The following is a 22380-nucleotide window of genomic DNA, read 5'->3' as shown; positions in this document are numbered from 1 at the left end:
TGGACCAAGTACAATCACTTAACCTCAACTTTTTAATCTGCTAAATGAAGATGGTTTTAAATACTGCTTTTGCCTACCTCACTGAGCTGTGAAATTAAAAAAGATAATACATGTGAACTTCCTTGTAAATCATGAAACATGATGTAAATATTAGTTATGCTCAATGTACATGTCTATTTGACAGGACATCACAAAGTGAACACATGTGAAATGGACGCCTAGGCAGATTAGCATTTTGTTAAATGAGATGACAGAGGAATGTGCTCAGAGCAAGACACACGCCATGATGGCTCTTGGTGTCCAAAGTAGAAGATGGCAGAAAAGTTGTGTTCATTCAGTCCATCATCCACAGTGGGCTTGAAGTTGTTAGATAGAAGCACACCCGTGGCTGGAGATGTCTAAACACAAGCCGCAGTGAGTAGCCCAGAGCCCCTCCATCTTGTACAGTGGGGGAGAGGACTCACAAGTTCGTTCTCAACTAAGATTCTCCTTTCCTACCAAGAGCCAAGGATGGGAGTTTGACCCCTGCCCCTGCCCCGTGGCAGAGAGACTGCAGAGGGAGGGAAGTCATTTCCAGAAGAATGGCTACTGCTGCCAGCATTTACAGAGAACGTGTGGAAGGAGCACGAACCTCCTTAAGTGCAAACACTGAACAGATAGGTGCAGTATCACATTCAGAACAGGAGGGATGTTGTTCATGAATATGCTAATCCCGGGCTTAGATTCTTCTGCCTTCGATGAACCAGTGAGGAAATAAGAGATGATCCTTTCTCATGACCACTGTGGGGCATGAATCCCTGAGGCTGGGAACCCAAAGATCAGATGGTGTTAAACCAGAGACATGAAAATAATGGATCATTTTGGACTAACACAGACCCATCTTCCTTAATTAGGCTGTTTTCAGATGTTAGGGAGACCAAGCTTATACTGCTGCTCCCTGTATGACAGGCCAATCAATCAAGAGATGAATTCTTTGGGCAAGGAACATAACTTTATTTGGAAAGTCAGCAAGCCAAGAAGATGGTGGAACCGTGCCCCAAAGAACTATCTTCCCAGAGTTAGAATTCAGGCTTATTTTATAATAAAAGGGAAGGGAGGAAAGTCAAACATTTCCTGATCTGTCAGCCTCCAGAGGGGATGTGTTAATTTCTTCCTTCCTGCGGTTATTCACAGGAGGGTCTGGTTGCGGGTATTTCCTGTGAGCTAAACAAAGGTATTTTATTGATATAACTTTACTTTCATTACCTGGGAGGCAGGGTTCCCAGAGATGAGCCATGATGTTTAATTTTAGCTTATAGGCAACATCCCTTTGGTGATTAACTTGTAATAGAATACGAAGGTTTTTCCCTGTTACACAGATTTTACACTGTTTCTCAGGCAGGAAGGTGAGGAGTTGACATCATACCTAGGCTGGGTATTCCTTGTTTGGTGTGTGTGTGATTATGGTGTAATTGACTACTTAGTAAGCCATGTGGGGTATGTTTGCACATTTTATGGAGTCCCTGGCTCTCTGAGGACCCCAGAGTCCTTGTTGTTGGCAGGAAGCCCAGTTTTTTCCAGGTCTCCAACCTTCCGTCACTGTGTCTTTATACACAGAAAGAGAGGCGAGCAGTGAGCCCAGGAGAGGTGACAAGTAAATCGAAGACAGGTGACAGGTCACAGGGAATAGAAATTGGCCCTAGAATGGGGGCAGGAAGATGGGCCAGACACTGGATCCACAAGAAGACAAAACCCCATTGTAGGTGCACCCCAAGATGCACAGACAGAGACTAGAGTTGAAAGTTGGGTAAAAAAGCCACAAACCACTGGACATGGGAGGAGATGGGCTGGTGACCACACACGCTGGGGAGGTGGGAATTAGAAGGGAAGGGGTGTACAAATCTATAATGACTTTAAAAAAAAATCTTGATTTGTTAAATGAATTGATTGCCACTAGTGTAACTGTTTTGTCTTGGCCCTAAAAGATTGGGGTTAACTTCACTCTTGTCTGTCATGGGGCTGTGGCCGCAAAAAGCGGCTTCTCTTGGGCCCCAGATGGTAGGTGTCCACCTGGGTTCCATCTACAGCATTTCCAAACCTAATCCACCTGCTAGGAGAAACGTGCTGTCACAGAGGTAAGCACCGGGCACTGTGGTAAGAAGCTGCAGAGTGAGGGAAGGTGGGGCGAGCCTGTTACAGCTGGGCAGTGGCGGGCTGTGATGGGGTGGTCAGAGGCCAGACTTGTCTCCTGTGTTTTGAGGCCCGGGGAGAACAAGCAAGTAGCAAATAGATGGCCTGGGGCGGCAAACCCAGAGGACAGGCTGAGGGTTACGGCGGGTAACCCGTCTAATATCACCGTTTTGCTCAAGGCTGCTCCTGGAGCGGGAAGAACAACAGTTCCTTCAAGCAGAAGTCACCCTTGGTCTGCCCCTCTCCGTCCCGGGAGGAGCGCGCTCCAGGCCACCGCGAAGGTAAATATGAGAAGGGTCGCCTGAAAGTAAACAGGCTATTAAAAGGGATCTGGGAAAGCGAAAGCAGAGCCTGAGAGCTGGAGCACAAAGTCGGGAGCTGGGCGGTGGAGGCGTGGGTCCTTCCTCCAGGAGACAGAGCAGAGCTTTGTGCGCGGGCCTCGCAGCATCTCAGCATCTCCGGCCCGAGGCCGGCCCGGGGCCATGCGGGGGCCGCTGCTCTCCACGCTTCTCCTGGCCGCGCTGTGGCAGGTACGTCCCCCCGGGGGCTGCGGGGGCCCTCACTTCCTCAGGTCAGAAATCAAAAAGGAAGAGAAGATGGGGGACGTGGAGGGGTGCGCTCCTTGTGGAAATACCTCCAGACGAGTAGGGAGCCATGATCTTCTAATCAAGTCCTGTTTTAATTCATTAGCTTCGGGGGAGAGTGGAAAACGTCGCTCCCTTTCGGGGTAGGGCACTTAATCCTGCTTCGGATATGTTTGAACAGCTCCCAGGTTTTCATAAAATGTATTTTTTCCCTTCTTTTAACTGGAGTCTGCCGGGAGCTGGCTGCCCTGCGGGCGGGGTGGGTGGCCGTGCCGTCTGCCGGCGCCAGGCGGGCGGACTGCACAGAAGTCCTGGAAAAAGTGACCCTGACGGCTCTCTTCAGCTAAGCCTGTGCTGTTTGAGAACGCTTCGGAGCAAACACTTCATATTTTTAAAACATTCTATTTTTTTTTGTCTTTTCTTAACCCGTGTGTTTTCCACTTTTCATGAGACAGAATCAGTCCACAGGGTTTTTAAATATTTTGAGCAGCAGACCAAAGGGAAGTTTAATTCAATATGAGCGATTCTTTGCTTTAGCATTTTTTTTTTTTTTTAATTGAGACGATTGAATTGGGGTGGCTTATATTATGGATTTATCTACATGGTGGAGGTTTTTGCTAGCTCAGAGGACAGAGCTTTTGAAACCTGGTGTTTTAGAATACAGGGATGTGTGTGTGAGTTAATTTGAGGTAGTTAAGCAGCAGATGTATTTTAGAAAACGGGGCAGGGATGTGTTAGAATTGTTATATATGGAGAGATTTAAGATCTTAAAAGGGTCATGACAAGAATGTCAGTGGTACCATTATGTGGACGGATGGAGAGATGCTTTTCCCCAGTAGGAGTTAGATAGGGCTGTCTATTGCCTCGTCCACTGCCCTTCAGGAAAAAGTCTGCCACTTTTGTAGATTGAGAACTACAGTATATCCCTAAGCAGCAAGTCTTCCAACAGAGAGAGATGTGCTCAAAATAAAAAAACAAGAAGAGGTTATAGATAGAGCAACAAGAAAATATTATGCTTAATGGCAAAGTTAAGGGTCTGAAGTTTTGAAGGGGTTGATAGTACCTACCATGTATAGAAAATCTAATATGTGCCAAGAACTGTGCTTCACACTTTAGTGATTAGATAATAACTCAAAATAACCTTGCAAAGTGGATATTATTGATCCTGTTGTACAGAGGAGGATTGAAGCTCAGAGATCAAATAAATGAATGTTATCTAAGATAAGCGTAGTTCTGTGGTCAAAGCCCTCATTCTTTCTGTTGTATTGTTCTCATGATTCTTTTGTTGTCTTAATATTTTGATTTTGAAAACAATCAAAATATCTGAAGAAGCCTGTGATTATGAATGACTTTATGTTTTGCTTCTTGTGGTTTTTGGTTTCCTATTATGCACATGTTAACTTTTAAGAAATAAATGTTATTTTGAAAGCCTTTAAAAAATATCTGAAGAAAAAGAAAATTATATGTAACTCTTTATATTTATCCACACATTTACCATTTCCAGCATCCTTGATTTCTTCTTGCATTTCTAGCATACTATCTGTTGTAATCTTCTCTTCAGGTGGAAGAGCTTCCTTTACTATTTCTTGTGAGGCAGGCATGCTAGCAACAGTTACTCTCAGCTTTTGTTTATCTAGAAATGTCTTTAATTTCACCTTAATTTTTGAAAGATAGTTCCACTGGAGATAGAATCCCAGGTTGACAGTTTTTTTTCCCCCCTCTTGGCATTGTCTCAGGGTGTCTTGTTCTTATTTTCCTTCTCCTTTTTTAAAGACATAATATTTTGGTGGTGTTTTAGGGTCACACAAATTTGAGAGGAAGGTCTCAGAGATTTCCTCTTTACCACCTGCTGCTGCGCGTGCATAGCCTCCCCCCTCCACTCCCTGATTATCAGTGTCTCCTGAAACAGCAGTACATTTGCTACAACTAATGAACTACATTGTAGGAGTAGTTCTACATGAACCTGATGAACCTACATTGATGCATCATAACCACTCCTTGTCCATTACTTACATTAGCTTTCACCCTTGGTGTTGTACCTTCTATGAGTTTGGGCAAATGCATGCTAATGTGTATCCACTGCTATAGTATCATGCAGAGTATTTTCACTTGCCAAAAAATCCTTTGTGTTCTACCTGTGTATCCCTTCCCTCAACCCCTGACAACCACTGATCTTTTTACTGCCTTCATCATTTTGCCGTTTCCAGAATGGCACGTAGTTGGAATCATACAATATGTAGAATTTTCCAATTGACTTCTTTCACTTAGTGATATTCCTGTCTTTTTGAGACTTGATGGCTCATTTCCTTTTAGCACTGAAATAGTACTCCATTGTCTGGATGTGCCACAGTTTATCCAGTTGCCTACTGAAGGACATCTTGGCTTCCTTCTTTTGATGAGAAGTCAGGTCTCATATTTATTGCTTTTTTTCTTGTATGTAATGCTCTCCCTTTCTTAGACTGATTCCAGGATTTTCTCTTTATCCCTGGTTTTCACGAGTGTTACCTTCTCACCTTGGAGACTATACAGGAATGCTTCAAGACTAGAAAGATAGACATGTGTCCCCAGGTTGGAAGTTTGGGGAGTGGGCACTTCATTAGAGGAAGCAACATGAGGGAAAGCATGGAGGAGAAGCTAGCCTGGTCCCTCTTGTCAAGTGCATGGCATAGGAGGAGAGTGCATTGAGCCATGCAGCTCGAGAGGAAGGCGGGAGTCAGCACACACAGGGTTTAGATACCCTGCTCAGAAGTTTGGACTGTATACTCTTGACAGTAGGGAGCCACTGATGGGTTTTAAGCAAATGAGAAGTAATATCAGATACGTTTTTGTTTGTTTGTTGGTGGAGATGCTGGGGACCTATTTTTTAAAGAGATCCTTAAAAAGTGGGAGATTCATTGAAGTCATTCTTGAGACCAGTTAGGAACTTACTGCAGCAGTACTTGGTAGCAGTGAAAATGAGGGAAGAATGACTAGTTTTAGGGATATGAGGACGGTAAGAAGGATTAGTTGCTAAATGACCGTAGGAGGTGCGGGAGACGAAGATGACCTGGGTAACTACCAACTTCCTACCTCCAGAGTATGGAGACACTGTCTCAGGTGGGGGTGCCAATGATGCATTTGCAATGTGAGTTTCCCTGTAGGACATGCTAGTAGAGATGTCCAGTAGGCAGTCAGCTATGTGGGTCTGAGCTCGGTGGAGTAGTCCTGGATGGAAATTTAGCTTTGAAGCTGCATAGGGTTAAAAACGAAGGCAAGAGGGTGGGTGAGAGCGGGGACAGTGAGATCAGCAATCCATTAAGGTTATAAAGCACCCATGAGCCTAAATCTAAGTCAAATTTAGGGTTACAGGAGCCTGCGAAGGAGATGGACAAAATATGTCCAGAAGTAGGGATAGAATTGGTTTGGGGTTACAGGGAGGGGCTGGTGTCATGAAGGCCAAGGAAGAGTGGAGAATTGAGAGTCCCATGCCTTAGAGAGGGGGGTAGGGTGGGGACAGAGAGTTCAGGAGCATAGCCCAGCTGAGAGGCCACTGACCCTGGCAAGGGATCCCTGGTAACCGCGGCTGAACATGGGCAAGAATGAGAAGCAGGCACTCACTGTTTCTACCCTTGCTATTTCTACTCCTTTCACATTTTGAGTTTCCATTGCCCGCCTCATCCTCCAGAAGCCCAGCACTGTACCCTCCAAGTCTGTTCTCACATTGAACATTCAACTCAAATAGTAGCTGAAAGAGTTGCTCTGGGGAATACATATTTCATCAGTGGTAAGGAAAAAAAAAAAGGCTGAAGATTTAGTGGTGGAATTTCAAACAGATACTTTAAAATGTAGGGTTTTTGAGTTGGAAAGAGGTTTAGATCTCTGGATCAATCTAACTGCCTTCAGTTCTATCAGATAAAAATGGAGATTTACAGAGATTACTTGCCAGGCTCTGTGCTAAGTGCCTGTAGTACACCAGCAAGTGAACCTCAGGTGCCTGTGGTTGGGGAGCTTTATGGCAAGTGCTGAAGACAGGCACTTATTCACAGTTTCAGTGCACAGACAGGTCAAAGGGGGCATGGGGAAGTTACACAAAGCCTTCTGGAAAAGGTGGCAACTCAGGGAGGGAGTGGGGGTGGTGGTGAAGAAGTTTGTAGGAAGACTGAACAGCCTCGGATATGCAGGGAACTGCAGGCATTTTCATTTGCTGGAAGCTAAGGGCTGTAACGGAGAAGGCAATGGCAATCCACTCCAGTACTCTTGCCTGGAAAATCCCATGGACGGAGGACCCTGGTAGGCTGCAGTCCATGGGGTCTCGAAGAGTCGGACACGACTGAGCGACTTCACTTTCACTTTCATGCATTGGAGGAAATGGCAACCCACTCCAGTATTCTTGCCTGGAGAATCCCAGGGACGGCAGAGCCTGGTGCGCTGCCGTCTAAGGGGTCGCACAGAGTCGGACACAGCTGAAGTGACTTAGCAGCAGCAGCAGCAAGGGAATGTAGAGAACTCAAGAGAGGAGGAGGGCCCTGAATGCTGTGCTGAGGAGCTTGGACCTCCCTGCAGGTCCGTGACCTTTAGGCGTGAGGGAGGAAGGAGATGGAGCAGGTAAGGCTGGGGAACTCAGTGGATGGTGTCACACCATTCACTAAAATGAGGACCAGCTGACAGCAGTTTCTTGGGGAGAGAGAGAAGTGAGGTGCTTGTGGGACATCAAAGTGGGAGAAATCCTGCAGAAAGGATTGAGCTAGTTGTGAGCCCATGGGGAGAGTCTGGGCTGAAGAGAACCAGATGCAGAGATTCAGTGATCTGTTCAATATCCAATCTGATTTGTGGCAAGACCCGGCCTAGGGAAGGGAGGTAGGAAGGTTCTGGAAGCTGCCTGCCTGGTTTAAGTCCTTTTTCTTCTACTTACTTGAGGTGTGACCTGGAGTATCTTAAGCAGTCTGAGCCCCATACTCTTCCTTTGTAACACAGAGTGCATCCTTTCCTGTTGCTACTGAAACAAATGGCTACAATCTTAGTGGCTCAAACAGTGCACATTTATTCTTTTGCAGTTCTGGCATCTGTAGTCTAAAATCAGAGCTAAAATCAAAGCAGGGCTGTGTTCCATCTGGGGCATCTAGGGGGAATCTGTCCTTTGCCTTTTCTAGCTTTCATAAGCTGCCTGCATTCCTTGGCCCGTGACCTCCCTTCAGCAGCGGCCTCACGTTCCCTCTGGTTTTAGCATCACATCTCCTCTGATGCACCTGCCTCTCTCTTTCCCTTTTAAGGAAGAGCAGATTGGAGGGGAGAGTTGGGAGGATGTGTCTGGTCTTGTGACGTTTGCTATGCTTATCGCATGTCTAAGTGGAGATCTGTTAAGTAGGCAGTTTGAGCCTGAGCTCAGAAGAGAAGCCTGGGTGGAGATGGGAGATAGAATGAGGATTGTTACTTTGGAGCACTTCCCCACAGGGAGCTCCAGTGCTCAGAGATGAGAAGAAACCAGGAGAGGAGACTGAGGAGCCATCGGTGAGAAAGGAGGAGTAAGAAAGAGTCACATGTTGGAAGCTGAGTGCAGAAACGTTTAAGGAGAGACTCATCATGTCAATCGGACTTCCCAGGTGGTTCAGTGATAAAGAAAGCTACCATCAAAGCAGGCGATGCAGGAGATGCGGATTCGATCACTGGGTTGGGAAGATCCCCTGGAGAAGGAAATGGCAACCTGCTGCAGTAGTCTTGCCTGGGAAATTGCATGGACCCATGGACAGAGGAGCCTGGAGGGCCACAGTCCATGGGGTCACAAAGAGTCTGCCACAACTGAGCACGCATGCATGATCGTGTCAGATACTGATAGATATTATTATTACAACTTGCCACGCTGTATTCTAGTATTGGGTGAAATCTATTTCTAGAAGACCTCTGAAATCGGTTTGAGGAACCGTTTCTAATACCACCTTTTATTGTTTGATGAAGTTCTGCTGCAGGGCTCAGGGCGCTGGGCTGTCAGACACAGCAGTTGAAGGAAGTCCTGGAGAGGTGGCAGAAGTGCACCATCGTAAGCAGTTTTGTCACTGGCCCTGTCAGTGCCCCCGTCGGAAGCCCAGCTGCCCTCCTGGAGTGAGCCTGGTGAGGGATGGCTGCGGATGCTGTAAAATCTGTGCCAGGCAAGCTGGGGACACCTGCAACGAAGCTGACCTCTGTGACCCCCACAAAGGGCTGTACTGTGACTACTCAGCGGACAGGCCTAGGTACGAGACCGGAGTGTGCGCATGTAAGTGTTTCCTTCTGGACTGGCTGGAAAAGGCTGAGTCTAGACAGGACTATTTTCTGCAGTTTTTACTTTGGAATAATCATCTTCATTTGACTAAATCTGAGGTGGGTTGTTTTCATGCACAGTGAGACTGGTCTTGTCATATTGAACACATCTGAACTGAGCAGATGTTACACACACGTTCAGAAACCTGTTGTTTTTATTGCATTGAAATGATCTTGAAGTTCTTCTCAGGTAATTGCTTTTAGTGATAAAAATAGGAGAAATTATGTAAACAGTCTGACTTATTAAAGTGCCAAAAAGGACAGTTTTTGTTATACTATCAGATGCAATCTGAATTCAGCCTTTTGTGTAACTGAAAAATATTCTTTCTTAAAATGTAAGGATGTATCTCTAGTATTCAGACATACTGCTTTAATCTCAGCCTTCCGAACTGACCAAGTTACTGTACTTTTTACTGAGGCAGATTTGTAAGAGGGCTGCTGCTGCTAAGTCGCTTCAGTCGTGTCCGACTCTCTGTGACCCCACAGACGGCAGCCCATTAGGCTCCTCTGTCCCTGGGATTCTCCAGGCAAGAACACTGGAGTGGGTTGTCATGCTGTCCTCCAGAGGACCTTCCTGACCCAGGGATCAAACCCATGTTTCTTATGTCTCCTGCATTGGCAGGCGGTTTCTTAACCACTAATGCCACCTGGGGAGGGTGCTGAAGACCATCTAAACCTATGCCTTGACAATAATCCAGGATGCCAATTTTTTTAGGAATAAAAAGTAAAATTTCTAAGGGAAGGGGAAATATTCATGTCAACTGAGTGGTTAAGTTACTCTGTAAAACAGTCTAAGTGGGAAGACTAATTACTAGCAGAAGGTAGGCTGTGAGTGTGGCGTGAGAGCACATCTCTCAAGCTGGGGTGAATGTGTGAAATCATTCAAGTTCGGCAGCCTGATGGCTCTGTCTGTAGTTTGTTATATTGATTAGCTCTGGGTTCAGATTCTGAACTCTGTCTACTGAGTGACCTTGAACAAGTTGCTTAGCCTCTCTGTGACTCTGCTATATCATATGTATTTTCTATGTTATAGAGTTCTTTTTTTTTTCCATTTATTTTTATTAGTTGAAGGCTAATTACTTTACAATATTGTAGTGGGTTTTGTCATACATTGACATGAATCAGCCATGGATGTTATAGAGTTCTTAGGAAGGTCAAATGATGACACAAAACCCAAAATATCTGGTATCACAATCTCTGGTATGTAATAAAGTCTCAAAAATGTAATTTAATCTACAGTATGATGAGTATTGTAACAGAGCACAGCCATGAGAATGGGGGTGGGAATGATCTATAACTGGGGTCACAAACTGACTCCGGGACCAAATCTGGCCCACAGTCTGTTTCTGTAAATGATGTCTCATCAGAGAACAACCATGCCAGTTCAGTTACATATAACCTGTGGCTTTATAATAGCAGCATCTAGTAGTTGCAACAGAGACCAAATAGTCTAAAAAGGCTATATAACTTTGCAGCGAATGTGCTGATTCATCATATAGAACATTGGTTTTCAAACTTTTTTTTTGGTTCAAGGATCCCTTTAGTCTTATAAATTAATAAGGACCCAAAGAACTTTTGTTTATTAATTATTTCTTGGCCCTTAATGGATTAGAAATTTAAACATATTTACTAATTCATTTGAAGTGGAATGAAAATAACCTGACCATTGCAAATTAATAGAAATAATATATTATTTGTGAAAGAACTTACTTTAAAAACAAAGAAAAATTTAGAGAAGAGTGAAAGTGGGATTGTTTTACATTTTTGCAAATCTCACTAATGTCTAGCTTAACAGAAGATAGATTCTTACATCTGTTTCTGCATTCAGTATATTGCTATATGTTATTTTAGTTTGGAATATATATGAAGGGATTCCAGCCTCACACAGATATATCACTGCAAAAGGAAGGAATATTTTAACTTTTCAAATAATTATATATTTTTTAATATTATAACTTAAGTGGAGTTTCTAAAAGTTAGCTCTATCACTGCTAATCATGTGGACTCTGAAACCACGTTGATGAACTTATCAAACTCTGTGACATTAAAATACATTGGTTTAGTCAAAGATCCACTTGGAACAGGGCTTTTCCTCATGTATAATTTTAAACAATAGCATACACTGGTTATTTGGAAAATACCAGTTTGGAACAATGGGTTATGTAGATTTTTTTTCTTTTTAAAATCACATTATTTAGTACCAAACTCATCAGAAGAGCCTACATCTTGGGTAGCTATAAAGATCTCAGTGGTGGACACAAGTTTTCCAAAATTCTAATTTTTGCTCAAAAGCCTTAAATTCTATCATTGGCAACAAGTACTGTCAGTTGTTTTCCTTGAAGTGATAGGCTCACCTTGTTGATCTTTAAGAAAATATCTGCCAAATACCAAGTCTGAATAACCATGATTTATCTGTCAGTCACTTCTTCAGGGGAAATTAGCACTAAAACAGTGGCTAGTTAGGCCCCAAACTGAAACAATGACATAGTGCTTTTCCTCAAGATAACTATGGTACTTTGGTACAGTATTTACAGGAAAGCCCTATGCATACTTCCTGTTTTTTCACATGGAATATTAAAAAGGTGTTTTGATCATTAAGATTTAATAAAATCTGTGTTGTTAAAGACATTCTTAGTAAAACTAAGAACTCTTTTTTTTTTTTTTTAAAGTAACTTACGTACAAATGCATGGCAAGGAAAAATACGATGGCTAATATGTACTGTCTGATTCATCCTAAGGTGCCAGCAGCCACTTTAGCCACCACTCCTTTTGCACGTTCGGTGCAAATATCAACTCAGTGAAGAAAGTCGGTCACATCTTGGTACTCTGAAAAAGTTTTGACCTTCCAGTTCTGTGAAAGGGCCTCAGGTACTGCCAAGGGGCCCATGGACCACACTTTGTGAGAACTGCTGATCCAGGTCAAGAATACCCCTTAAAGGAAGTGAAAATTTTCTTCCAGTTCTCTTAAAAACAAAATCAGTTACCATGCAGTATTGTAAGCTGATTATGATTTCTTCATCTATTCACTTACCCCAACTTTCTAGGACCATATCCCAGCCTATTATTGGATATCTGGGGATATGTGTCTCACCAGCCATCAGCTCAGCTCTGAGGTTTACAGTCATCCCAGTGCTGTATTCATCCCAGCGCTATATTATGGGGGTTTCCAGATGGAACTAATGGTGAAGAACTGGCCTGCCAATGCAGGAGATGTAAGGGATGCATGTTTGATCCTGGGTTGGGAAGATCCCCTGGAAAAGGAAATGGCAACCCATTCCAGTATTCTTGCCTGGGAAATCCCATGGACAAGAGGAGCCTGGTGGGCTACAGTCCGTGGGGTCGCAGAATCGGACATGACTGAAGTGACTTAGCATGCGGCACGCCACAGCGTTATATTCATTGTGTGTGTGTGTTTTTTTTAACACTGCGGAACAGGGTCTGAATTTTGAAGGTGATCACTTGGGGCGGATTATCTCCAAATCTAATGAAAATGCCTCCTGTTCACTTTTTACAGATGTTCTGGAAAGGAGGTTCCAGATGGGACCAAGGAAATTGAGAACTAGATAAAGGAGAGAGCAGTTTGCGCTAGGGTTTACAGCTGCAGGTCTAGACTAGCAGTTACGGTTCTTTGGTGATTTTGTTCTTTTCTCCTTTCAGATCTCATGGCTGTGGGATGTGAGTTCAACAGGGTGCATTATCAAAACGGCCAGGTGTTTCAGCCCAGTCCCCTCTTCAGCTGCCTGTGCGTCAGCGGGGCCATCGGATGCACACCTCTGTTCATACCAAAGCTGGCCGACAGGCACTGCTCTGGGGCTAGAGGTGGAGAGAAGACGGATCAGTCAAAATGTGGCCTGGGGTCCTCACAGAGACAGCTCTCAACAAGCTACAAAACAATGCCAGGTACTCGTTACACAGAACTATTTCTCACATACGACTGGGCCTGTTTTCCTTCGTGTTCCTTATGTACCAAGGGACTCAGGACGCACTTACTGATCGGTGGTCGCTGTGAGATTTAGTTTGAGTGTGCTGTTGTACTCAGTCTTGGCCTCAGGCAGGTATGCTTTAAGTATCTGAAAAGGGAATTTGATAGTGTTTAGATTTTTTTCCTTTTTTTTTTTTGGGTCATGTGGCTTTGCAGGATCTCAGTTCCCCAACCAGGAATTGAACCCAGGCCATGGCACTGAGAGTACTGAATCTTAACCACTAGAGAACTCCCAAACTATTCCAGTTTTCTACTAGGTCAGGAAACTCTTCTAAATTACCACCTCTGCTTATTTCCATTTAACCTCTGAGGGCTTTCCAGATGGTGCTAGTGGTAAAGAACTCACCTGCCAGTGCAGGAGACGTTAAGAGACGTGGGTTCAACCCCCGGGTCAGGAAGATCCCCTGCTGGAAGGCATGGCAACTCACTCCAGTATTCTTGCCTGGAGAATCCCAGACAGAGGAGCCTGGCGGGCTATAGTCCATAGGGTCGCAGAGAGTCAGACATGACTGAAGTGACTTAGCATGCACATGCATAGGAAAACTGACCAAATATTGTCGACATGTACCCTAGCCTGGAAAAACTTTTATTTGTATTATTATGGGCAAGAAGTATGAACTATCCAGTTCCAATAATTTCCAAAGGCAACTTTTCCATATGGTAAAAGCAGAAATGAAAGGCTACTGATGAAAAATATTAGAGGGTTTGTGTTGAATTTGTAAATATTTCTAAAAATAGATGAAATTACCCTTTCCTTCACTCTGAAAGTGAAGCTTAACAATTACCAGCCTCTCTAAACAAATGTGCACACAGGCATCTTAAGTAGGTTACCCAGGTATGTGAGAAGTCAGAAGCTTATAATGAGATTCTGTATTACTCAGCTGGAGCATCTGGCCATTTATAGTTGGTGTCTCTGTATTCATGACCCTTGTATTTGATCTGCTCTGAGTTAGCACCTTATTTAGGTACTGGGTTTTTTGGGGGGGACAGGGTTTTCAAAATTGCCAGCAGCTGAAGCACAGGTGAAGGACTCAAAAGGGGGCAATACTCATGCCTGGTTATTATTCACATACGTGTTTCCATCCAGAAATCAAGACTGGCTTTTTCTTGAAATTTAAAGCTTAGTAAATGAAAGGTGCCATGGAAATATGGAGTATTTACATATGCTAAAGACTCCTAAATTCACTTGTGTTATTGGAACAGTTAATAAAAGCAACCATAATCAGAGAAATAAGTTTTAGATCTTTAAAACCTAATCCTTAAAGGTGGAACATCCTCTGAGATTCCAATTATGACCGTTAATTCAAAAAAATTTAACAGGCTATGGCAAATTGGCACTTAGCATATGTGGCTTTTCAGCTAACAGCATGATACTGCCGTCGCTGCTGCTAAGTCGCTTCAGTCGTGTCCGACTGTGTGTGACCCCATAGATTGCAGCCCACTAGGCTCCCCCATCCCTGGGATTCTCCAGGCAAGAACACTGGAGTGGGGTGCCATTTCCTTCTCCAATGCCTGAAAGGAAAAGTGAAAGTGAAGTCGCTCAGTTGTGTCCAACTTAGCGACCTCATGGACTGCAGCCCACCAGGCTCCTCCGTCCATGGGATTTTCCAGGCAAGAGTACTGGAGTGGGGTGCCACTGCCTTCTCCAACAGCATGATACTACTAATGCTCTAAAACATTTTAAAATTATAAGCCAAATTATTTTTTTCCAAATGGACAAGGTCAGTTGATTTTCTGCATTTAATCTGTGTGACTTAAGTTCTTAGGACCCATGTGTGAACCTCCCTGATGAGACCACCTTAGAGCACCAGCTGTCCCCAGGTAAAGGCCTTTGGATCAAAGACAAGTTGGTCTCATTTGTGAAGTCAGACTGGCTTCAGTGAGTTCACTTGGAACCTGGTGGAGGACATGGTTAGATGATCATTCTTAGTGGTTAGTGCTTTGCTACAAAAAATTAGACTCTCTCAAGTGCTCTGTTTATTAATACACAGACCTAGATTTGTTTCAGAGGAAGTATACGTTCAGTTTAACATCTCTTGCTTACCTTTAAAAGTGTACTTATGCCTAAACAAGTTCGGCTTTTAAAATGAAGCACAAGGACACACACGTACTTTAAGATTTATTTGTCTAGTAACTTAGTTAATTCCAGAGTCTGTGGTTGGAATCTAGCTTTTGCTTGGACAGCAGGAAGCATGCAATGACTTAATGCCTCTATGCTTTACTCAATGCTCATCAGACACTAAACTTTTACAATTTCTTCTAGTTTTCTTGCCCTTAAATGAATGCTAAGCAAATTTCCTGAACTGCAGCTCTTGGCTTAACTCTGAAGGGGATTATTGGTAATACGATAATCTAAACTACCTTTATTTATTGCAGATGTGCGCCAAGCTTTTAACCTGCTTCCTGCACTGATGTCTTTAAACTGTTGCCTGCCTTCCAGGTATCTCCATTTTTCTGCTTCCTCTCCCTCAGTTCTATGTGCAGTTGCAAGATCCTACTGTAATAAAACTGACAACAGTACAAAGTATCATTGTATTCAAAGATAGCACATATTTCCAAGTGAGATGTTTCCTATCAAGAAGGCATGGGGAACAGTCCTTTTTAAATTGACATTTTAAAGTAATGTAGCCAGAATTTTGCTGTGTTCAATTGCAGACTCAAATCTCTACCTTACTTCTGAAGCACCCACTTTAGGATGTATATTAACCTGAAGGAAATGCTTTCCATTCATTCTGAAGTGGCATGATGTCTAGACAATGGAAGGGTTAGGCCTGATACCACAGGGAATGTAACAATTAAACTGAATAAAAAAAAATAAACTGAATAAAATAGATGGAACATTTTTCATGACTTAGTGTATGATTATTTAGTGTAGAGAATCTTCTAAAAGACTAGATTTTTAAGTAGTGAAAAAAATAACTGGTCTCATTGATAGCTGAATTCTCAGATTTAACTTTTGTATTTTAGATTTCAACATAACCATGAAATTTAATAATAAGATCACATTGTCTGATTAATATCCTGAATTCCCTAATCCTACTCATGTCTGTTTCAACATCTGTTGAAAATAACATCAAGCATAAGCCAAGAACCAGAGAAAAGGTGGCTGTCCATCAAAGCATAAGCTTATTTAGTACTCAGGGGATGGACTAAGCAGAAAGAGATGGGTATATTACTCAGTTTCTCAAAGCTAATGCATTTTTATTCCTAAGGTACTGGACTATAATATTTGGTCAAAAGATAATTTGGGGAGTAGGCAAAATAGAATAATTAATTAGACCATAAGCTTACTTTATTCAGAGTTACATTATATAAAGTTCAGATCTGTAAACTATTAGCTTAAAAATCAGGACTAAAAATTATCTGCATGAGTACATACATATTTAAGTACATGTACTTCCCTTCATTTTAGCATATAGGAATCTCCCACTTATTTGGAAAAGAAAATGTCTTGTGCAAGCAACAAAGTGGACCCCTTGCTCCAGAACATGTGGGATGGGAATATCTAACAGGGTGACCAATGAAAACAGCAACTGTGAAATGAGAAAAGAGAAAAGATTATGTTACATTCAGCCTTGTGACCGTAATATATCAAAGACAGTAAAGGTAAAGTTTAATTATATTTAACTTCATTATAATTCAATTTTGAGACTCCTGAAAAGAGTATGTGTGTCTTGTGGAGGTGTTTGTTCATAAAACCACTTCATGAAACATAGAGTCAACCTATCTTGAAGGAAAGCAAATACTACCTGGTTGCACTTTGTGGGAAAAATTTTCATCAAGCAGAGAGAAAATGTTAACCTGTGGATTCTAGAATATTCTAACAATGTAATAGTTGGGTCTCAATCAGTCCGATTTGTTGTGGTACCCCACCATGTATATTGTTTAGGAGATCTTTTTCAGATTCTTTTTCCTATATTAATTTTCTGTAGTGGAATCAGAGCCATCAATAGAAGATTTTGGTTGCTACACTGTAATTATGAAACAAACATATGAACAGCAGAGCAGTTCTGATCTTAAGTTATGTATCACCAGCTTGGAGAGAGAACCACACCATTTCCAGAATGCTTTGCTTAGCTACTGCTTCCCAAAGGACTGTAATGTCATTAATATACGCTCTAAGGTTGCTTGGTATAACTAGAGCTGGTCCTACTTCTGGAACTAAGCAAGATGACTGTCTTGAGACTAATTTTTAGAAATGCTATAAAACCAGTCTTATCCCCAGGTTATTCCCTATCAGAAAGTTTCAAAGGGATTAAGATGTTTATTCATCTACCCATTTACTCAAAACTGCGTTAGCAAATTCTCTAAGTCTTGGCCCTTGATATTAAACAAAACAGAAAGCTTTTCATTTATTGTGGAACTAAGTCAAAGGTAGACACCAAAAAGCACTGGGGAGTGGGTCCTGTATGATGGAGGATGCACGGGGAGGATCTTCAAAGCCCTCTTGTGGGAGGGGATTTTAAAGGTCGAAAAGGGCTGGGCCTGACTAAATGCAACTATTAATGCCCTAAAAATAACTATATCTGTGTGTCTGTGTAATAGTCTATATTCTATGAAGTACCACTTTTCTGAACTATAATGTTATGTATCTTTTCAGATCCCCAAAGGAAAAACGTGTCAACCTACTTTCCAACCCGTCAAAGCTGAAAAATTTGTGTTTTCTGGATGCTCAAGCACTCAGAGTTATAGACCCACTTTCTGTGGAATATGCTTGGATAAGAGATGCTGTGTGCCTAATAAGTCTAAAATGATTACCATTCAATTTGATTGCCCAAATGAAGGGTCATTTAAATGGAAGATGCTGTGGATTACATCTTGTGTATGTCAGAGAAACTGCAGAGATCCAGGAGATATATTTTCTGAGCTCAAGATTCTATAAAATGAAGCACAATGGGAAGTTAAGGTTGATCATGTCATTACATCAAAATTTAAAATGGTTTTAAGAGGGTGGCAAATTTGCCTTATTAGTTTAAAACAGTAAGAATGCCTGGCTGTTCTGATAATTGTATTTAAGGCATTACAAGCTTTAAAAAAGGTTCTCCTAAAAATATATGTAAAATATGAAAACCTTAAAATTGGAGCTCTTAAAATGTATAATTATGTAATAGTTGGTTCCATCTACATATTCCATGAAATGAAAAATTATACAATTTACAAGAGAACATTTTATTCTATAAGATTTTCTAGATTAAATCTCAAACAGGAGTAAGATTAAGCTATAAATATATTTATTATTTCCATTGCTCTATCCTGAATATCAATTAAGATTTCTTTTGGAAGAAAAAATGGAACTTCTCTGACCACTGTTGACAGTTATTTAAATTTTTATACCAAACTGTAAAAAATTTGATTTCCAAGGTAAAGACCAAGAGCAATATACTTACTTTGAAAAGGAAATAAATTTAAAAAATAACACTAAAGAAAGCACACAACAGATTTTTTTTTGCTTGAAAATAAACTGTTCCTCAAAATTACTTCCTTAAATGGTAAGTCCATCAGTGAATTTGAAATATAAATTAATGCTGAAGACAAACTGGAGATTTATAGTAATTGGAACACTTTCACTAGACTATTACATTTACTGCAAAGTTTCAAAGAAAGTATCAAACTTAGTAATATTCTGTTTGCTATATAAATAGTGACAACCAAAACTGATAACAAGAAAGAGTTTTAAAATGTGGACATTACAAAATCAACTGGTTTAATTAAAAAACCATTTTATAACAACTTAATACAAATACAAGTTAATTGTAAACTGTGATTCTTTTGAGTGCAAACAAGTGGTTACCCAAAGAAGAAATAAAACCTCCTTAAATTGTAATAAAATCTATTCCTGAAGTTAGTGGTTATTACAAAAGAAATATTTATATTATGTTCTACTCCTGTATTTACTTTTAAAGAGTCAGGAGAATTTAAACAGACTATGAAAACAAATTATAAATAAGTATAAAAATATCTATACAAGATTTTTTTTATTGCAGACATGATTATCTCTGTATAAATGACTAAATATGAGACTATAAATAAAGTAAAATGTTGAGCTCTGTTCTCTCAATTTTAGAAAACAAGACTTTTTTGGAAGACAAATGTTTGATGTTAAGGCACTAGTACTTAGCTAATTTCACACAACGGTATCAACAAATTGTAATTAAGTGGAAACCATTCTAAAGACAGTCTTCCCAATATGAAAAACACAGTAGGCCTTCTGAATCACAAAAATTCTGAAACAGAAAGGTAAGGGGGCAAAAATGTGAAATTAAAAAGAAGTTTTATCTTTGGGGTTTCTTTTTCACATAGCTATGTTTAGTCTAGGTAAATCTTCCACAGGCATGCTTTTTGTGGCATCCAGATGGTTATATTCTTGTATAAGTGCTGATAAAGATGACACAGCTTCTGTGAAACAGCTTTCCTCCATCCCTTCAATTTGTAGATAGTGATGAAGATGAGCCTATAAATAAAAAAACCAATGCTGACCAGTTTTAGGAATTTAATACAGACAACTATCCTGTAATGTAAAATATTCTTATTAAAATGATAGTTCACTCAGCTTTACAAGAGAAATGAGAACCCAAATCCTATAAACCCATGAGATTTCTCATTTAGAGTGTGAGTAAGCCTCTCCTCTTCAGTTATAATCAATACACTGATACAGCAAACAGGATCACGCCTGATTTATATTAGTGTAATTCTTGATAGTACCCCTTCTGTGTGCTTAGTCGCTCAGTTGTGTATGAGCGACTCTTTGTGACTCCATGGACTGTAAATAGCCAAAATAAACACACAGCTGAAAGATGCTCTGATGGTTACCTTTTTCTTGTAGAGCCTTATGAATCTCTCTCTCAGGTCTATGAAGGTAGGCTTCACGCATGTGTTGTTTGCTAACGCTAATAATGAATGGGAATGGCCCAAGGGAGGTACTGAACACAAGCTGGTCTTCCAGCCTTCTTGATTCCAGGAGACAAACTGTAGTGAAGGTTTTAATCTGAGATGCAAAAGCTCAAAGGTAAGAATTAAAGTGCTAAAATGTCTGCCATATTATGGCCGCCCACATTAGTTAAACTAGGACATTACTAATGGTACCATTCATTCTAAGTGCTTAGATTATAATGTAGGTTATCTGATTTTTAATACTAGCAGTATCAAGGTATAGTCTGACAGTGAACTAAAGGATGTTAAATTGGCTGTAATGGTGATTCAAGAAGCTAGAAACATTCTTTAACATTAGAAATCTGGGGATGAAAAGAAATAAAGGTATTATAATTTTCCTTGCTTTGAAATTCAATAAAGGAACTTCCCTAAAAAACAGACTGTCAACAAATACTAAAAGAAACTAAGAAGCAGTGTAGTAGTGGTGGTAATAAACACAACAATAGTTAAATTTTCTGAACACTTCCAGAAAATAACATCTCATCATTTAATGTGCATAACATAGTTAACAACTTTGTACTATTATTCTTTTCTAAATTTGAGGAAAAATAAGGCTCAGAATGGCTAAGCAGCTTGCTCAAGGTCCCGCGTCAATTGAAGTTCACAATGCTACTTAACTACACGCTCCACCATTGCAAACAGTACAGGTAACACATTATCTTGAGAAGTATAAAATCGAACCTTTCGATGTTTCTGCGAAGATCAGAAATCTGTACATTCCCTCTAACCATGAGGGCACAGGCGAGGTAGAGATTATGTTTGGGGTCAGCTCGGATTAGCTGGTGGTCTTTACTAAAGGCGTCTGCAAACATCTGATCCAACCTACAACAGTGGAAGAGTCACTGTTTATACAAATATCACATCATCCTTCTCTCTGTAACTACGAGACGAAAAGACAGTCATCTATAGGTAAATAAACCACACACAATTATATTCTGAATCTCAGATATCATTTTCTCAAAGCAATCTGGGTAAATATGAGGAGAGGAAATCAAGCAATTTTGAAGGGGGTGATAAAGCTTCTGCAATATACTGGTGATTTCAGGTAGCTAGAAAATGTTGACTAAATCGTCAGTTAACTCTATGTAGTACTAATGTCTAAAACTTACGTCATTATTAGTTCAATATGCTTATCTACTTCATAATATCAGAACTATCAAAACTAATTAAAAACCTACTAAGACTACTGTCTATAAAATATATCACAAGTTAGGAATAATTAAGAGGAAACTACCAAAGGACAATACTAGCTTCTCTAAAAAAGACACAACTCTCTTACTACTATTCCTGAAAATGGATACTTTTAAGTGAATGAAGTCTTTTAACTTCTTTATTCTTTAAAGAGAGGAAGATAAAAGTGACTGATGAAGTTTATATAATAATACAGGCTCCTAGGCCTTTAATATGGCCCCAGTCTGATTCTTAAATCTAATTTAACTCAATACAAGTATGATTAAGTGCTTTGATAACTCTAGCCAGAACTCTGTGTGTTGAAACTGCAGACTGTCTAGGAAGAGCCACAGAAATTGCACTATGCTGCGATTTCATTCAGTAGATATTTACTAAATGCCAAGCACCATTCTAGGTGCAAGAGACCCAGCAGTGAACAACAAAAATCCCCTACTCTAGTGGAGCCTATATTCTACCCTCATTCTTCTATAGTAAGAAGGACAGAGGACTCTCTTAGTGGATGGTGAGCTTTGGGGGACTTAACGATTCCTCTACTGTGTTCAAAATTTTGGTATGTGCTTTTGGGCATTTAATCCAGAAAAGGTTAAGAACCACTAATCAACAGGCAGGCAACCTCATTCTTGATTTACCATTTGTCAAAAAACTTAACAATTACCTAGGAGCTATTTATTGTTCTTGGGATATTTATATTTATATTAGAAATAAGGAATTTAAAGGAGCATATACACATTCCAATATGTTTTTCTACTCTCATTGATAAAAATGGACTAGATGACATTTACTAATACAAAGCACAACCACAAATCATTCTCAGTTGCTGGAGACCACTTAAAGTTTTAAAACTATGCCTTTTAACAGTATAATTTTAAAACAATTTATTATTTGCTCAAGGATAAATATGTTTCTATGTAGATACGGCGGCCTTTGAAATATCTCTAGTATAGCAGAGGCAGTAAGGAGAATACAAAGCTAGAAAGAACACTGTGATTAGTTTCTTAAGAGTCGAACATTTTTAAAGTTCTCTACAGATTTTCCTAACATGTTTTAATTAAAAACAAACCTTCAACAAATTATAATTATATAAATAAAAATTTTAAATGTTGATATGGTATTTTAATCAAAATATACCAAGCAGGATTATGCTGAACTTAACTAGAAATTACATGTCTTTAGCTTTTAAGGATTAACTTTAAATGTCTGGATAATCACTACTGTACAATAAGTAGTTTGCACCACTTTACATTCTGTGTG

General features: G+C 40.6%; 2 protein-coding genes across 3 annotated transcripts in view; one reads left to right on the top strand and one right to left on the bottom strand.

Moving 5' to 3' along the window:
• The first annotated feature begins 2651 nt into the window (after positions 1-2651).
• On the top strand, positions 2652-17890 carry CCN6 (cellular communication network factor 6). Its single transcript, XM_065911518.1, has 5 exons — positions 2652-2699; positions 8685-8982; positions 12684-12926; positions 16421-16614; positions 17609-17890. The coding sequence occupies exons 1-5, from the start codon at positions 2652-2654 to the stop codon at positions 17888-17890; spliced, it is 1065 nt and encodes a 354-aa protein (XP_065767590.1).
• The window catches only part of TUBE1 (tubulin epsilon 1), a 23806-nt gene continuing 17687 nt past the window's right edge, over positions 16262-22380 (bottom strand). The window contains exons 10-13 of one of the 2 annotated variants that reach the window (XM_065911516.1): positions 20620-20760; positions 19819-19993; positions 17767-19459; positions 16262-16541 (exon numbers count right to left, since the gene is read on the bottom strand). In XM_065911516.1, the coding sequence (XP_065767588.1) occupies positions 19301-19459; positions 19819-19993; positions 20620-20760 (475 nt within the window). In that variant the 3' untranslated portion in view covers positions 16262-16541; positions 17767-19300. The remainder of the gene's footprint in view (positions 16542-17766; positions 19460-19818; positions 19994-20619; positions 20761-22380) is intronic. The other variant, XM_065911517.1, reaches the window with a different exon arrangement.

Source organism: Muntiacus reevesi, chromosome 19 (assembly GCF_963930625.1).
Source record: "Muntiacus reevesi chromosome 19, mMunRee1.1, whole genome shotgun sequence".
In the NCBI taxonomy this organism is placed as follows: domain Eukaryota; kingdom Metazoa; phylum Chordata; class Mammalia; order Artiodactyla; family Cervidae; genus Muntiacus; species Muntiacus reevesi.
This window is presented reverse-complemented; position numbering and strand designations above follow the sequence as displayed.

Excerpts from the sequence above, each read along its gene's own strand:
- CCN6 (XM_065911518.1), top strand. The coding sequence starts at position 2,652 with ATGCGGGGGCCGCTGCTCTCCACGCTTCTCCTGGCCGCGCTGTGGCAG. Across the intron at positions 2,700-8,684 it reads TCCTGGCCGCGCTGTGGCAG|TTCTGCTGCAGGGCTCAGGG; the intron begins GTACGTCCCCCC and ends TGTTTGATGAAG. Across the intron at positions 8,983-12,683 it reads CGAGACCGGAGTGTGCGCAT|ATCTCATGGCTGTGGGATGT; the intron begins GTAAGTGTTTCC and ends TTCTCCTTTCAG.